This window comes from Eptatretus burgeri, chromosome 4 (assembly GCF_056783735.1).
Source record: "Eptatretus burgeri isolate ZD-2024b chromosome 4, Ebu_testis_v1, whole genome shotgun sequence".
Classification (NCBI taxonomy): domain Eukaryota; kingdom Metazoa; phylum Chordata; class Myxini; order Myxiniformes; family Myxinidae; genus Eptatretus; species Eptatretus burgeri.
This window is the reverse complement of record NC_140964.1, coordinates 33,816,415-33,835,388: the sequence shown is the minus strand read 5'-3', so window position 1 is coordinate 33,835,388 and position 18,974 is coordinate 33,816,415. Positions and strand designations below refer to the sequence as shown.

The 18,974-nt window shown below is 41.3% G+C and overlaps 1 protein-coding gene across 6 annotated transcripts in view; it reads right to left on the bottom strand.

Annotated features, from left to right (window-relative positions):
• LOC147027773 (voltage-dependent L-type calcium channel subunit alpha-1D-like) overlaps window positions 1-18,974 on the bottom strand; it is a 518,308-nt gene that overhangs the window by 436,361 nt on the left and 62,973 nt on the right. For all 6 annotated transcript variants that reach the window (XM_085877381.1, XM_085877383.1, XM_085877382.1 and 3 more), the window contains exon 3: window positions 18,733-18,838. In XM_085877381.1, coding sequence (XP_085733507.1) covers window positions 18,733-18,838 — 106 coding nt within the window. The remainder of the gene's footprint in view (window positions 1-18,732; window positions 18,839-18,974) is intronic.

Genomic DNA, 18,974 nt, shown 5'->3' with positions numbered 1-18,974 from the left:
CTGTGCCGGTTTAATGCGTCTTTCCTCGCTCAAGTCTGTTGCTGTGTTTCCTCTCCTGCCTCTTCCTGTACAATCATCAACCCCCTACTTGTTGCCCTGCCAACACATTGTCGATACATTGTCTTTTTCTCCTCTGTCACCTCACTGTGCCTCAATTTTTCGAAGAAAAAACAAAAACAAAACACTTCACTGGCTCCCAGCATGCTAAATGTATAGATTTTAAAGATGTTGCCAATAACGTTTAAAGTCAAATATAAATTTGGGCCTGCATACATTTATGACCTAATCACCAACTTCCACCTTCTGGAAGAAAGCTACCGTCTAACGACAAAAAATCTTCCTGATAATCCCTCACACTGGAATGAAGACTTTTGGCAATCAAGGATTGTTGATATTATGCTTTTGTTGATAAAGCATCAACTATGGAAATCTCTACCTTTCAGAAATTCTCAACTGTTATGATATTTAATTCTCATTCCAACCAGAAATTTGAAATAACAAAAAAACAATTTTACAGTTGCTTTTTCCTATTTAAAAAAAAAAACTTTTCATACCTTTTTGTTCTTTTTAAAGTGCTTTGAGATTTTACTTCTAAAAGAAAATCAGCACATAAAAAAAAGAAATCGATTGATTGTAATATGCATTGGGCTAAATGAGTAAGAGATGGCTTAAATGATTGTACCATACTCATACATCAGGATGTTTGTAGCTTCATTTTGTCAACTTGCTTCATTTACTACATATTTACAAAGAACAAGTCTCATCGTTATGTTATATTGAGAATTAAACAAACGAAGAAGCAAACAAGCCGGTAGGCGACATGGCTGCTCGCTCTAGATGGAAAGCTGGTCGATGCGACTAGCCGATATTCATGTACATGCTATCAATCAATTTAGCACAATAAATATGATTATCACAGCCCCCTTAGTTTGTGCCCAGAAACCCGCCTTGTGAAATTTCAGGCATGTTTCCAAAGAGACTCTAACAAATGGCAGCCCTGGTAATTCCATTTATCTATTCGCTAAAGATTTTATTTTTTTATATGATGCTGTAAGACATTCTCCTTGGGCACAAAAAATCAGGTCCCTCGGAGGTCCAGTTTCGGAGGTATTGATTTTTTTGTACAGTCTACAATAAGTGTACGATGTACGATAAAGTATTTTAGCTGTTGCTAAGCAACGGAGGTGTGCATAGCAACTATTCATTTTTGTGTACATGCTAGCCACATTGTACACATTTCACCCAAGTTTCAACAAAATCAGACTCTTTCTCTTAGAGATATTCGCAATTAACCGTTTCTGAAATGTTCGACAGGTACTCGCCCAAAACCTATCTCCTCCTACAAATATTTTTTGTTAGGGCTGCAAATTGGCATGAAGGGAGCGAGATAGATTGCGCACAGAACTCTAAGCTTCGATTTTTCGATTTTTTTATTTTTTTATTTTTGAGCACTTTAAAGGGCCGTTGCTAGGGCCCGGGGTCCCATATTCGAAAGCACACGATTCCCAGACATATTGGTCCTACCTACCAAATTTCATTGAAATCGGTTGAATGGTTTAGCCCCGAGGCTTGACCAAAGTTTCGCGGACAGACAGATAGATGGAAATGTCCAGAATAGGGGGGCTCTAAGAGCAGCCAATAAGCACAAAATGCATCAGCAGTGGTCAGTGGCCTGCCATTTACCCCATAAGTTACATGGACTAAACTTTGTCAAAATAAAGACACTCCAATGTGGGTAGGTTGTAATGCGATGGTTATACCCAGGGATAAACGATTCCAGAAGATTTGGTACCTACCACAAATAAACCAGTCACCAAACATCTAATGCTGTTATTGTTGAGACAATGAGAAGATCTCTGTGTATTGCATCCGAATCTGGAAAGCAGTCAATTGCAGTAACTTACGATCTTGCCATCGCAAAGCTTGCAATGCAGATTCAAGCTGAAGAACAACCGGCTTTTTATAATGTGTTTGTTGCGCTCGGTTCATTCCATATTGAGTTGGCACTTTTCAGTGCTTTTGGAAAACTTATTTCAGAATCAGGTGGGCCTCACATTTTCAATGAGTGTGAAGTACTGGCCAAAGGGACAGTAAACGGATTCATCAAGGGAAAAAAACTAAAAACGCTGCAAGAAAATGCATGAGTTACTTGCCCTTTCTATGGAGATCCTGCACTTCGAATCATTCCTGTACACACAAGAAAATACCATTTGATATATGTAACGTAATTCGGCGTGAGTTGGAAACCATAAAGCAGCACAAGAACATAGATTCTCATAGCTACACTAAGGAAATGGATGACGTTTTACAGCAATACAATGTCTACTCGATCAATACACAGAATGGGAAGAATGGGAAAACTGCTCAGTTCTGGCTAAAGTACATCAAGATGATTCATCTCTACCACGAGTACAGTCAAAGTATCAGTGCCAGCGACTTAGACGCATACATCACCTGTCTACCTAAGATTTCCAACTACTTCGTTGCATTGAACCACCCCAACTATGCACGTTGGACTGTCAAGTAGCATGACAACCTCCTTAAAATACACGAAGCACATCCAGAATATTTTGCTGAGTTCCAGAAGGGATGGTTCTCTATAAAAAGAACAACGACACTATTTTCAGGAAGTCACATAGATCTTACATTGGAACAAATGATCAATGACGCAGCTGACGCAGCAAGTCAACGGACCGGAATTTCCTCAATCACAGACTCCATCTCTACTAGGCAACGATGGGCGGAATCCCACTTTCTTCGATCGAGTGTGATTTCGCATGTCTTTGAAGATCTGAACATGAGCAAGAAAGAAGATGTCACTGCAAGTCTGAAAGCTCACAGAATCAGGAATGACAATGCTGCTATCCGGAGCGTCATGGCAATGGTAAAGGAAACCATGAAATCCGTTCAATAGCGAGCTTGATCCTGGACACCTCTACAACATAGGGACAGGTAAAGCTGCCTCGGACAACACGGAGAAGTTCCTCTCTGATGAAGTCGAAATTGGAAAAGAAGAAAGAAGGAAGTTAATCAAAGAGTGCGTTGAAGACCCAGCCAGGTTTGAGAGGCGAATACAACGGCAGAATTTGTACACGTTTGCATCAGAAGTGGGTAGACGCAAACTTCAAGGAGCAGATGGTAGAGTGGTGGCAGCATGTTTGGTTCACGATTTGTTCAGAAGTATCCTTTACCACTCACGACAACAACGAGTTGATATGGCGGAAGTCTTGAAATATCCACCAACACCAGTTCCACTATCGCTTCGTCATGTAGACGGAACAATGCAGAAAACGCCTAAAGGTCAAGTCATGAAGTATCTGGAGTCGCAATTTCCAACAACCCCTCCGACGTCAATAAATACAACTATCATTGACGCTTCATTTTTCCTGCATTTGCAGATGAACTCTGCTCTTCCATCCAGATTTGGCGCAGTAGCTCGCTTTCTTCTCCAGAGGATTCTTTCAGCACATGGTGATGCTATTCACTTTGTCACAGACAAATGGTTGTCTCCTTCCATCAAAGACTGCGAGAGAGATTCACGAGCTTCAACATCTGTCTCATACCAGATCATTGGTCCAGCTCAGAAACGACCAAGTAATTGGATTTCAGCTCTCAAAAATGCCAGTTTCAAGAAGTCATTGATTGAGTTCCTTGTGAACAAGTGGGAGGATGATGGATTAGTTGACGTGTTTCAGCAAAAAAACTCTCCATGCTAATTCTGGTGATGTATGCTGCAGCTACAGAGTGGTCGATGGTAGAGTAGTGAAGCAGGTAGAAGCTACACTGGGCAACAATCATGAAGAAGCTGACAGTCGGATGTTTTACCATCTTGCAAACATACCAACTCCAAACAACGTCGTCGTTCGTACATCTGACACTGACTGCCTTATTATTGCACTCGGTTGCCACCAATTATTTGATCAGTCGTTGAAGATATTGATAGAAACAGGATTGCTCACCAACAATACTCAAAGATACATCAGTATAAATCAGATGCATGCAGCACTCAGCGAGACATTATGCAACTCTCTCCCAGCAAACAGTATCACGCTTTCACAGATTGTGATGACACTTCCTCATTCAACAGAAAAGGCAAAATAAGGCCATTGAAGCTACTGCAGAAAAACCACGATGCACAGGCAGCTTTCGGTCAGCTCGGACGTGAAACAGAAGTCAGCGAGGACACAGTTGCCAACATAGAAAAGTTTGTTTGCGAGATGTACAGCAAAAAGAAGATATCATCGGTCAATGAGGTCTGTCTGCAGATATTTTTGGACAAATACAAACCAAAGAAAGGAGAGCAAAGATTCTGGTGTGTAAATAAGTTTGATGGCAGTGCTCTGCCGCCATGCTCACGAGTACGACTGCAGAAGATAAAGTGTACTCATCTCGTTGCGAGGCGGTGGCTATCATCTCCACAATAGAACCAATCGGCATTATCACAACTAGATTTGGGCTGGAAACGGGAGGATGGATGTTACCGATTGCAATGGTTTGATGGTGATATTTCTCCAAAATCGTTAGATGTTGTTTGCAGCGAAGATGACATCTTCGAGGAAATTGATGGAGGAGGTAAGAAACAATGTCTGTCCATTACAATTCGTTTCTAATAATGCATTTAAGAAAATGGTTGACAGAAAAAGGTAAATTTAGTTTTTCCCCAAAATATGAAAGTTTTTTGGGGCATAAAATACTTATTTTGTTACAGCAGGGAATGTGGATGACTGTGAAAACGAAGACGAAGAAAGTGACAGCGATGGTTGGAAGCAGCGATAGTGAAAGCTGTGATGACGATGTGTAACCTCCTCATAAATAAATTTAACCTCCTCGTAAATAAAAAGTAAATAAATTTAGTCATTTTTTATTGGTAATCTACCATCTTACGTCTTTATTTTGACAAAGATTAGTCCATGTAACTTATGGGGAAAATGAAAACCCGAAAAGGGTTACTTTGTGGGGGTCTGACCACACCGTCCCCCCTCTGAAATTTGTTCAGTTTCATTATTTTTGTGATCTAATATCATACTTCTTTGTTTTGACAAAAAATGGTCCATGGACCTCGTGGGGTAAATTACCACCCCAGAGGGGGTTTCAAAGGCGGCACCAATTTGGGGGGATCTGACCACACCTTTGTCCTTGAAAATTGTCAGTTTTATTATTTTTGTGATCTACAATCTTACGTCTTTACTTTGACAAAGTTTAGTCCAGGTAACTTTATGAGGGAAATCAAAAACCGAAAAGGGGTACTTTGGGGGGGGGATCTGACCAAACCTTCCCCCCCTGAAGTTTGGTCAGTTTTATTATTTTTGTAATCTACCATCATAATACTTTGTTTTTACAAAGTTTGATCCATGTATTCGATGGGGTGAATATAACCCCCGAAGGGGGGTTTTTCAAGGGGGTCTTGGGTCCAGACCCACCGACTGGGACGCAGCTGACAAAGTTTTTGTGAATGACTGAAGTGGCATGAGTAACTTTGAGGGGTCAAACCTTCTAGGGAAAATGGGGTGAAATCTTGGGTCACGAGCTCCCAGACTATAAGCTTAGATGGAAGGAGGTTACTGGAAGAACATTTGCTTCCTAGATGGGCTGGGGATGGGCGTAGGATGCAAACAACAGGGAAGCGAGATCAGAGAAGAGTCGGAAGAACACATAAAGACCAGCAATCTGTCTATGATACGAGGACAACAGGCCTGATTGCCACTGCCTCTTTATCGGAGATATAATCGATGTTGATGGATTTGATCTAGGAGGGGAGAGCGAATAAGGGGGTGAGAGTGTTGGGAGGGGGGGGTGGTCGACACTTCGTCACATGTCACTATACACTCCAGGAGGTAAGGTGTGCAAGGAAGGGGTGGGAGCGAAGAGGATGGGGGAGCAAGGAGGGGGAAGTGGGGAGGGGAAGTGGGGAGGGGAAGGTGGGTGTTCTGGACTTGCGTTTGTGCGTGAGACTTGCAGTGAAGGGGGAGGGGGTAGGGAGATTTGACTTGCATTTCAGAGGGGCACTTGAGGGAAAGTGGGACCACCAGCATTAGTGCAGGATTGAACGGAATGGGGTACGTTGAAACAGCACATTCAAACAAGATAGCCAAACCATCCATCACTTTCAGACAGCAAGTACCATTTTTAAAGAGATTCTAACATGGGCTTCTCTTGAGGTATGTGACTCCAATGTCACAGAGTGAACATGAGGTGTAAGGATTGAATGAAGAATGAATGAATGAGTTCCCATATGTTGTTCTTTCATCTACCATGACATTCCTTGCAGCATCTGCAATGAACTTGGGATTTGGAAACGACTCTCCCCGAATAACTTCAAAAATACTCCACCAGGGGGTGCATCTCCAGGTGGAGCTCAGCATGACTGCTCTGAGGTGAAGGTTACATTTTAAACATTTGTCAGATTTAACTCAGACAACGGAACACACGTTTATACATGTACTTCATTTACATAATCACCTAACATTGTCTTGAATGTCAATTTGTAATTTTATTTTCAAAAACATCATCTGTGATTAAAAAAAAATATTTACACTGCCATTCACCGTCTCACCATGGCTTACAAACATCAGCATGGTCTATCCATCCATCCATCCATCCATCCATCCCTTCCATCCATTCCTTCCATCTATTCCTTCCATCCATGCTTCCTTCTCTCCATCCTTTCCATCTATCCGTTGATAAGGAACAGCAAGCTTGGCACTGCACGACACCACGGGGTGCAACACAGGCATGTGAGGCCTGAACTTTGTACATCGTTCGATGCAATTTTAATTGTGTTTAGCAGAGTGGCAGTGTGGGTACTTTTGCAGTGTATCGCCACGGTTTGCAAACGAACATCCAACCAGCTTGTAGAGCACTTGCCAAATGGCTTAAGCACTCAAGCAAGCACTCCAATAAAACAGTTGACAAGGAACAGCAGGCTTAGCAAGCGATTGCTGATCGGTCATATAAAAACACCACCATGAGTATCAAACAATGTGCGAATTGGACAAATGAACACTTTTTTTTTTTAGCAGTCAGAACTGTTGCCAAGTTCGATTCTGGAGCTTAGATTTTGTAATTTGGCTATGTTTAAGAGATTCTCGAGGTTATGGCATGTGAGGAAATGAAATAAAGCCAACAACGCTGGCATCCATCGGCGTTTATAAGCATTGCGATGTATCCAGCGATTCATGGGTATGATGGTCAGGCATTCGATGATATGAGTGAGGAAAGTGAAAAAATAAAGTCATTAACCCTTTATCATTTAGAAACTGTTGCGGCCTGTTCCAACTCAACGCAGTGTTGAGCAGGCTGAACAAAATGGCGAATGAAGACCCCAGCAAGTGGACAGAGGGCTGACTTTGGGGCTGATGAAGGATGATGCCTTGCTAAAGGATAATTAAGTAAAGCCATTAATTATCTTCAAAAGGAGTGCATAAATTAACCCAAACTCCCAATTTTCACTCATGCGCCCCCTTGGAGTTCCCTTAGTATGCATGCAAAGTTTCAGGCCACGAGTTTTCATGGTTTTGCAATTATGGAGGAGATACGTACACCGACACACTGACAGACTGACTGACTGACATTTATTATTATAGATTATAAGCTGTTCTGTAATGCGAATGAAATAAAAGAACAACGGAATGGAAATGGCTCAGTTGTAATTGAAATCAAATCCAGTAGGTTAGTCATTTTGCACAGACTAAAGAATCTTGTGCAGGGCATTTACTCATGAGAGCATCAATATGAACAAATATGATCCATTAAATTGTTGTAAACCATTTCCTTTGTGTTTTCCCCCAATAATGCCTGAAGATGTCATCAATGATGTCAAGTAATAGAGGTGCCCTGTGCATAATAAGAAGAACTAGAGAGAAGTCTGTGGCACGCCATCACAAATTCCCATGCTTCCCACCAAAAGTGGTTCAAAATGGCAAAAAGTTCCACCAGGAATGACCCAATATCAAATTTTGGGTAAAAAATGTTTTCTCCGTTTTGATCCCTGTGACCCCAAGTCACCACCCCCTCATGGCTAAGAGGTCAAATCCCAAAAAATCATTACACATTTCGTGTGTCCCCCAATGCTGATTGCATATACAAAGTTTCATTTTAAAATGTGCCCGTAATTGCATTTTTCAGTATTTGACCGTTTGAACTTGCCCCAGGGGGTGGGGCCAAAAATCACACTGTTGTTGCACCTTCCTGCCATGTGTTGATAATAACTTCCAAGTATGGTGAATTTCTGCCCAACCGTTTAGGAGATAGCGTGACGGAGACAGACAGACAGACAGACAGACAGACAGACGGAGCCAATTACAATATCCCCCCCTTTTTTTTTTCCTTTCAAAAAGCGTGGGCATTATAAACTAATAATCTTTTAACCACATGATTACAGGGACATTCACTGTCCTGTGCAATCATCAACTGCTCAGTGCTACCTAATAATGAATGAAATTTTTAAAATTTGTCTCACTACATCTGACGTAGCCTGGTGTTGGCTCAGTGGTTAGGGTGGCGGCTTGGGATCCTAGGGTCCTGAGTTCAAGCCCCTTCGGCCGCTGAATTAATAAACCAGGGAGTTGACTCAGCCTGTCATCCTTCCGAGGTCGGCAAAATGAGTATCAGTTCCAGTGTGTGTACTGGTAGAGGGGCACTGCATCAGCGGCACAGTCGCGCTTCAAGAAATGATAGCTACCCCGGCAGCTAAGCTGCCATACGACTTTAAACAAAATCTAATTGGCTTGTTCTTGTCACCTAGCAAACCCATCCACCAGACAGGGGTGAAAACTGCATCTGACAATATGGGGTGTTTAGTGCGAACTGTTGTCCGTTCCTTGGGGACCGACAGAAACAATTACATTGATATTTGTAAGGCAAATGTAATGGTTGCTGATATCTTCATGAGAACCACGTCAAATTCACTCTGCTGATAATCAATTTGTAACACATCCTAAACAAAGGCAAATTTTCTCAGTTTTCAACGTTCTTCCCTTCAAGTATCTTAATTAGGTTCCTTGAAATGTTCAAAAAGGTTCTTTCAACAGATAGATACTCAATTGTCCAAGACATGCCAAAACAGTAAAACTCAGCATATCTAGAATTGAAATTTTTTTTTTTTTTAAATGCATCGATATTTACCACTTATTTTATCACTCATGAGCAGAGCCTACCCATTGCTTCGCTCAAGGACCAATTAGTCATTCTGTTTGCCAAAAATTTGAGTGAGGAGAAGGAAAGGAAGACAAATTTACCTGTGCAAAGAGTGTTTTAACCCTCCCCCCCACCACTTTTCCCCCGTTCATCCTGATGTCCCATCCTGCTAGAAATATCTCACACTCGATGACAAGCTCAGTTTGGTATCTCACTGATAGGCCGAATCTGCATCCAGACTTTAAACAAAATCTAATTGGCTTGTTCTTGTCACCTAGCAAACCCATCAACCAAGTTTCATCCGAGTTCATCGATAACTTTTTGAGATATCCTGATGACAGACGGACAAACAGACAGGGGTGAAAACATAACCTCCATACACCTTAGGGGTCGGAGGTAATAAAAACTGTCATGTCAGTCATGACATTTGTTGGTTAGTAAAGATTTACAACACCATCAATGTTCTGAGCAGATGTTGTGGGCAGAGCTTGGAGCGAAGGTTCTGGGTGTAGCTCAGAACGGATGCAGATGCATTCTGGCAAGCCAAAAGCTGAGGGGTCTCTGCAAAGCTTACACTCTGTAAAGCTTACATTGTGTTGTGGAGCTTATACTGCGTTACGAGGTCCATATCGAGCCACGAGGCCGTCGGTGTGACCAGGCCTGTTCTACCTTTTATCCACATGCAAGTGCTACTCGTTAAGGAAGATTAAAGTGGTCATTATATCTCTCGATGTAGCTAATTGTAGGACTTTATGTCGTAAGAAAGATTGGAGTGTATTTTGTATGTGTTTTCATGCAAACGCATTGCGCATCGTGTATATTCTTTCCATTTGCATAACGTATTTCGATGCCATTCGAGGTCTGTTTCCTGTTCGTTTGATTTATTGTATTTCATTTATAGTGGAACTGTCATGCATTTCTGAAGTATTATTGTCATAAATCATCATCAATCCTTTACAGTTTCACGGAGCTCTTTGGAGCTTTCATGGAGCTTTTTTGGGGATGAATAGATGGCCGAAGGCTTCTGTATCAACACTACTCCTTGTGTCTTATATCTGCGTTCGACATCCAACGAACCTGCAATACTACGATTACTAAACCCCTAATGGCAGATAAGCACTTTTTGCCGTTATAGTGAAACACTTTATCATGTGCAGTATAATCCTGTATAGTGAATCGGTTTTGTATCACTTTAAACCGTTATAGTGAAGGTTTGTGTGCCTGGAAGGATCGAAGCTTATTTTAACACATTCTGCTGTGTTAATTACCCTGTACTATCTGTGGTGAGATGTGTTTAAATATATGCAATGTATACCCTATATGTTTGAGCACAGTGATGTGATTGATTTTAACCATACCTGATTCTGTAGCACTTTTATTTTGACATCTGTAACTTTATTTGGAAGTTGTTTTTGAACTTGTACTCATTTACAATTTAAACAAATGATTATAAGTGAAGAACCACTAGTCATGTTTGATGTAAGTAGTGATGTACCCACACAGAGTCACGATGAAGAGGTACGTCACTCTGATCAAGAACTGAATGGAAGTTAATTCAGCATAAACATAATTTGCAATCAGCAATTGCGAACTGGCACAAGAGGGCAAGAAGCATGGGAAGACTGTTGTCAGATTCAAGCGATTTGGACGTTGTTAAACAAAAACGAGATGTTCTCGAGAGATACATGGACGATGTTTCAAAGGCACATGATCTACTTGATCAGTTAAGGCCATCAAGAAGCATGGATCCAGATAATGACTTGTACTATCAATCTGTGGAACAGGATGGTTACCATCTGTCCAAATCGATTGCAGATCATATACGCAACATAATGGAAGAAAGGGACTCCTGGGTTTCTAAAGGTAGTCGAGCTTCCTCCAAATCTCATGCTTCTTGATCCTCAAAGGCATCAACTGCATCTGCAAAAGTCGAAGCTCCAGCTGAATCAGCTGCATTAAAGACAAAAATAAAATATTTCGACTCGGAAGCTAAGAAAAGAGCAGAACTTGCAAGCGGTCAAGCAGAACATCAAGCACAACCCGAAAGGCTTCAAATTATGAAGGAGCTTGACATGGCACAGGCAAAAGTAAACGTCCTTCGCGAACTCGAACATGAAGAGCATTCTCTCCCAGATCAAAGACATAGACCGTCACTGCCTGATATCGACAAGGAACGAACGGTTCATTGAAAATTATGTCAGCAACCACTTTGTAGAGGATCAGAACTCTATAAACTCGGATCATCATCCGTATGGTGAAAACAGCAATTCATATGCAGAGCCAGAGTTAAGAAAGGTCATTCTACCAGACCGAGAAACATTTAAACGAACCAGAGCCAGACCTCAGAATCACAAAGATGTGCCACAATCTGAAAATGAACCACGCCTTGAAAATACTGGTCATGGAATCATACCATGAACAATGCTGAGTTGTCTACTTTAGCCAAATGCTTTGCTGATCAGGTTAACCTTGGACGAATACCCCAACCTGAGCCTGAATTTTTTTTTTTTTTTTTACAGGAAACGCCTTTACCTATCCTTCTTGCAAAGCGACATTTGCAACTTTACTTTGAAACTTTGAAAGTCCCACATTCAGAAATAATCTAGTATCTCCAGAAATATCTAGGGGGTGCTGCAAAAGGGAGGCTGTTGAAGGTTACTTTCTGGTCAATACTGCTGAGGCATTTGAGGATGCAAAGAGGGTACTCGAACGACATTACAGGGATGAGTTTCTCGTGGCCAACACATTCAGAAAGAAACCAGACAATTGGTCTCATTGCATCACGAGATGACCCAGCTTTGCGTAACTACGCTGATTTCTTGAGACAGTGTGAAGCAGCCATGAAGAAAATCGACAGTCTTCAAGTTCGAAAACAACAACTGAGAAAATAGGAAATTGCTCACAAAGCTTCCTCAGTGGTTAACTTGGCGATGGGCAAGAATCATCTCAAACTGGAAGGAAGAAAAACAGTTTCCACCTTTCTCAATGTTTGTCAAGATTATCGCCAAATCAGCAGAAATAGCTTGTGATCCAATGACTTCACTCCAGGCTGTGAAATCATTAAGTAAAACCAGAAGTCCGGAAAGCCGAACATTCAGGAATACCGGAAACCCAAGAAAGGTCGCTGTTGCTACCTCTCTCTCTCTCTCCACTGAAGTGACACGGAATTGTGAAAATGTACAAGTTGAAAGTGATGGCAAGTTGTGTTTTCTCTGGAAAGGTGAGCATGACATTGATGACTCTAGATCGTATTGAGCTCAAACTTTACTGGACAGAAAGATCTCTGTCAAAGAAAAATGTCTTTGTTTTGGCTGCCTTGATGAAGGACAATTTAGTCAAGAAGTGTCACCATAGAAAGGTCTGGAAAATGTGCAAAGAACGACACCCAACTGCTCTTCATAGAGACAGCAGACAGATAAGCACGTCACAACAGAACACCATTCCGAAAGTAGTATCAAGAGAGACACCACTGATAAGTCTGGAGACAAGTATTTCAATGCTCACAATGGATTGAGTCACACAACAACACAGGTCAGAGCAGTAAATGCTCAATGATGGTTCCTGTATGGTTATCACACTGTAATAAGCAAGAAGTTGAAAGATTGGTGGATGCGTTACTTGACACTCAATCTGACACCACCTTCATACTCGAAGATACTTCTGTTGCATTGAACTTAAAGGGTACCTCGGTGAATTAAATCCCATCTACAATGTCTCCCAGGGACTGACCATCTGGTACAAAGTCAAAGGATTTACAGCTTGCGGGTTAGAGGCTACAATAGCTCATTGCAGATCTCACTTCCAACGACATACTCCACGAGATTATGCCAGCTCGTAGGTCTCATATACCAACAACAGAAGTTGCGAGGAAATGGCCATACCTGCATAAAATTGCTGACGAGGTGATACCACTCCAAGATGCTGAAGTTGGTCTCCTTATTGGTTATAACTGTGCCAGGGTTTTAACACCTCGAGACATAATTCCTCCCACTAACAATGAGTCATATGGTCAGAAGATGGATCTGGGTTGGGGAATAGTAGAAATTGTGGACCCAGGCGCTCTAGACACTGATGATATTGGAGTGAGTCATCGCATTCGCTCAAGATTAGCATTATCAGAGCTACCATTATGTGGTAAGGCGTGCGAAAGTGAGTACATGGAGGTCGTACTCTGTTCAAGAACCAAGGTGAAAGAAGCTATCAAACCTCATGATGTCACTCAAATGATGGAAATGGATTTCAATGAAAGTCAAGGAGAGGAATCATCTCTTTCCTGGGAGGACAAAATATTTCTTTCTATAGAACAGAAAGGTGTTCATCTCTCAGACCAGCACTAAGAAATGTCATTGCTATTCAGAGAATTTGATCCGAAGCTACCTAACAACAAGTCCATGGCGATCCATTGTTTGAAACAATTAAAAAAAACAAGCAAACAAATAAATAAATAATTTTTTTATATTGCTTCAATAAAGACGAGCGGTACAAACAGGATTATACAGCCTATATGCAAAGTATTATCCAAAATGGACATACTGAGAAGGTACTACCATCAGCCACAGATAAAACTGATGGATCATTGTGGTATATTCCACACCATGGAGTGTATCACGTGAGGAAGCCAGGTAAAATCTATGTCGTGTTCAACTGTAGTGCACGATTCCAGGGACAATCTCTCAACGACCACTTGCTTCAGGGTCCTAATCTAAGAAATGCCTTGGTTGGAGTCCTTTGCAGGTTCCGCCAGCAGCCTATTGCACTGATGTGTGACATCGAGCAAATGTTCTTCCAATTCAAGATCAAGAAAGAACAACGAGACTTTCTCTGGTTTCTTTGGTTGGATGACTCTGAAAATGAACTAAATGAATACCAGATGAACGTTAATCTTTTTGGCACCAAGTCCTCTCTGGCTTCTGTGAACTTTGGCTTAAAGCAGGCAGCCAGCGACAATGAGGCTGAATTTGTTTAGATGCTGCAAATTTCATCAGACATAACTTCTATGTCGATGATGGCCCCACATCAGTTGCTTCTGTCAGTGAAGCCATCAACCTTATCAATAACACCAAGTCTATGTGCTTACATGGAGTGCTGAGACTGCACAAGTTCATCTCAAATTCAAAGGATGTCTTGGCTGCCATTCCATCCCAAGATCAGGTAAAGGGAATTTGAGATCTCGATGTGATGCACGATTCACTGCCATTGGAAAGAGCTTTGGGCATCCAATGGTGTGTTGAATCTGATACTTTCCAGTTTCAGATTCACTTGAAAGACCAACCATTAACAAGATGAGGTGTCTGGTCAACAGTGTGTTCGGTGTATGACCCTCTAGCAAAATAGTAAATATTCAACATACTCCCACCCAATTTCGTTCTTACTTCACAACCGAGTACGGGATCGGGGGTAAAGGGGCTGTCACACCTTGACGTTTTAGCCAGCGTATGCCGACGTATGAAAAATTTGGCGAATACGCTGGCACACGTCGAATACGTTATGGGTAAGTTTTGTATACGTTAAGAGCACGCTGAAGCACGCTGGCATACGTCGTAGTACGCCGAGCTCGTCGACAAATTTTTTGCATGCTCAAAATTTTCCGACGTATGCCAGCGTATGACTCACACGTTCCACATACGCTGGCCATAAGTTGTAGGCACGTTATGCGATCATTGACACACGTCGACACACGTTACTTGTAAGTTAGTCATAAGTCGAAATACGTCGAGGTAATGTCTAGCATACCCGAAACTTATTTCTAACCTATGAGTAACGTGCTTTGAACCTATATGTAACGTATCTCCAACGCATATTGATGTATGTAGACGTATTTGACGTCTTCCAGACGACCACAGAACTTACTGAACGTGTTTCTAACTTACAGCTATCGTATAATGGCGTATTGGCAGCGTTTAGGGGAATTGGTATATAAAAATGGGGTTTACAGGAGGAATCCGTCAGAGTTCCAGACTCCATGTTTTTTTTTTCTTTTCTTTTTTCTTCGGCATGACGGTGATGTTGACACACGTATTTCTAGTGTAGTTATGATTTGAATCGTCGAGCTGCAGCCTTTTAATAGGCTATGCCACGTGATCGTCGGTGATACTCTGCCGTGCGCTATGCATAAGTTAGACTGTCGTTGGGCATAAGTTGTGAACGCCGACAACACACGAAGCATTCATTGGTATAAGTTATCTATAAATTTTCGAAACGTTCTGTGTACATTACTAATACGTTATGCATACGTCCAACTCGTTAATATACGCCCAAAACTGAAAAAAACATCAATATTTCAGCGTACGCCAGCGTTTTAGATCAATTTTGATACGTTACCATACGCTGGCTAAATCGTCAAGGTGTGACAGGGGCTTAAAGAAGGGTGCTGAAATGAATGTTAGTATAGACTGATATATGTACAATCAGATAGGTTTTCAAAACTCCCCCCAAGCATTTATACGTACACCTTAAATACAGAGAAATAATAGCACTGGGATTTTAATTTACAAAATCGAGGCTCATGGAAGAGCTAGTGAGGTGACTGAGGGAATGAATCTAGTGGGACAGCAGGACAGCAGTTGGACACATTAATCAGGAGAGTGAAGAGAGGAGGGGTGGAAACACAGCAACCTGAAAATAAGAGGGTTGCGTTGGGCAGGGTAAATGGGGGAAAAAAAGATTATGGACAAGGATGTGGGATTTCACAACATATTTGAGATATTCGAGCTACTCAAAAGGCAATCACACAACCAGATACATTATTAAAATGTATGAATGTTTAATTGACAGAAAAATCAAAGTGGTCATTTACACAAGGGTAACGGGGGAGAGGGTGGATTGAGAAAAGGAAGAGAGAAGAGGAGAGAAAAGGGAAGGATGGGGTGAAAGGGGAATGAAAGAAAAGTGAATCACATAAGGGAATGGATAGGACATACAGAATAGAGGATTGGGGGTGGTGGGGGAGGGAATCAAAAGTTCCAATTTTTGTTCTATATTTAATCGAAACATGGCACATAATGACACAAACATAGCAACTCAATGCGGGGGACTTTGAAAGGATAAACAAAACAAGAATGCTTTAAACATGAACAGAACAGAATGAATCTGCAGACCATAACCTGTTGGGATTTGCACCAATCTAGACATGGTTTGTAAAAGGACAATTAGATAAAAATGATTTATGATCAATCACATCATCGCCAAACCTCTTTCCAAAAACATCATTATGTGCAATCTATGATCAAAGAAAAATAATTGAAATTTTTTTAAATACAGAGACTCAAGGTGATTCTTTACCATTTACAAAAATAAAAGCCACACTATTCAATTACTCGCTTGCTTCTTCACATTGAATCCCTTATGCTGATCCGTAGATTATTAATTAATGCATGTCTTTTGGACAAGGCCAGTAGAAGCTATGGCCAAGGTTAGCATGACAAACACAGGCTTGCCTTCTGCCAGCCTAACCAAAAACTTCGAAGATTACTTGTCCCGCAAGTCAAGGTTGGTGCCATTTAATCAGAATCTCTTTTAAAGGCAGTGTCCAAGCAGGGCATGATGCGTTCAAGGCAAGAATTGTTAAACAAACCATGTTGGATTGCATCATGTGACTCTCCACACAGATCATGCTGGACATTGCTGGGTAAAAATCTCAAGCGGTCCCCAGAGTTAAAAGATGACATGCAGCAGCAGGATTTGAACTACACATTTACTTTGTTGTGCTATTACATTTGAAAATGAAAATAAAAGGTACTTTTATCATTGTAAGGGCCAACTATTTAACACACATGCAAATTAGGCAAGGTAACTGCTCTTCTTCCCTTTATGAACCCCCCCTGCCTCCCAACCTCCTATTCTTTAATGGTTCAAATTATTCTCACCTTCATGCGGTGGTTAGTTGGGGAAAGTTATTGGCTGACTCTTTCACACACCAGGTGGCTAGCTTGATATTAGACCGATTTGGGTTGGAATTTGTTCCTTGTCCAGGGTTTCGGTGATAACTTGCCTCAACTTCATAAAAGACGCCACATCAACTTCAACTTCATAATGTCCGCTAACTAATGCTGGCAGACAGGACAACAGGCTTAATATGCATCCGAGGGACATCACAATTTGTGATGCAACGTCCTGCCTGTGAAGCACCACTCCGACAGTATATATATATATATATAATAGTCGGGTCTGGTATTGAACGTATCCTAGTTAAGTGCATGACCTCTTCATCATCCTGTTGGACAACCTCCAAAACTACCCCAACCCCATCCTTCATTGTATTTTCTTCGACCCTTTCTCAATAATAGATTCTCTCCCTTTAGCACCCCATACCCCTCACTTTCCTTCATGGATATTAATAAATAAATGCATGATCATGCCCTTCATGGCCCAAAATATATTTAATAGCAACTAGAATATAAATATTTCATATTCAGGATGTGGCTGTTGGTTGCATCATTGCTGGGAGCACATCTGAGCCACTGATGCAGTTCCCCCTCTTTTGAGTAAGCTGGTACTCATTTTGCCAACCTCAGCCAACCACCTGGTGTTATTTAATGGCACGAGACCCTGAGATCTAAAGGCAGCCACCTTAACCACTAAGCCAACACCAGGCTTAACATCATCTATCGAGTATAAACAATAATCCTGATATAGTAAAGGATTTAAACAATCCAAAAATTGTCTTGCCTTTAATCTCCCTAATAAACTCACTAAAGACTAATGAAGAATCAATTTTCCCTTCTCAGGAAAAGAAGCATAACCTGAACGAAAATAAGGTATCATAGAAGCAGGTTGTTAAATGGAATAACTTTAATAATCCGGGGAATCAATTGAGGTTTGTTGCTTTAACAGCATGTTTCTGCAAATAAGGATAACAAGGCAAAAACCACAGCGATGATTTGATCTTGTAAATTTCATGAATGCCTCCTTATAAGAGTTACTGTGTTTCATAATCTAAATTCTAAAGAGATATCTTTCAATTCAGCAAGGACCAGTTGTGGATTTGCAATTTCTAAGCACCGAGCTATCCAGCGAAAGTGACAAAAGGGCATTTGTCGGAAATATGTTGTTTTAGGGAGTGGGGAAGGGGGAGAAAGGAGAGACAAGGGGCAGGAAAGTGTCTCCCTCTAAATGGTGGATGAAGACATGACAATGGAAGAATTAGAAAAAGTAGGAAAGTTTATAATTGATATAGAACCGACAATCGTTCCCTTTGGGGTTTTAAGCCATACAATATTCACAAAACAATTCAAAATGCAATGCCTTGCACACACCCAGGATGTACCTCAGACCCGCACAGAAGCCCGAAGGTGATAACAATGAGCAAAAACCATAGCAACAATCTCAAAACTTGTAGTGTTCAGTTAAAAGCATCATCAATGTAGTAATCATGGTGTGAGAAAGAATGGACGATTCAGCGCCATTCATTGTACAAAAATGAGATGTTACCTGCATTACCTTTTTTGCATCAAACCACGCTCTATTCATTAACCATGATGGGGCTACCATAGCTGAAAGAATTCATGAGGCAAGGCCTGTTTCAACACAAAATATCAAGCGTCAAAAACCATGTGTTTCTTTAACGCTTAAAAATCACCGCAACGTGACAACACCTACCAGGTTTGCATTGTTGGTGTTCGAATCGTCTTCTGGGAAGGGCACGTACAGAGCAAGCGCCAGGCAGTTGGCAAAGATGGTCATGAGGATCAGGATGTCGAAGGGTCTGATGTATTGGGTTAAAGAATACTCAAAGAAAAGTTGATCCCAGATTATTCTGCAATAGTAGCTGCCATATACCGACTTTCTGATATGATGTAATACTACAATCAAACTTGCATTATGTGGCCAAATCACATGTA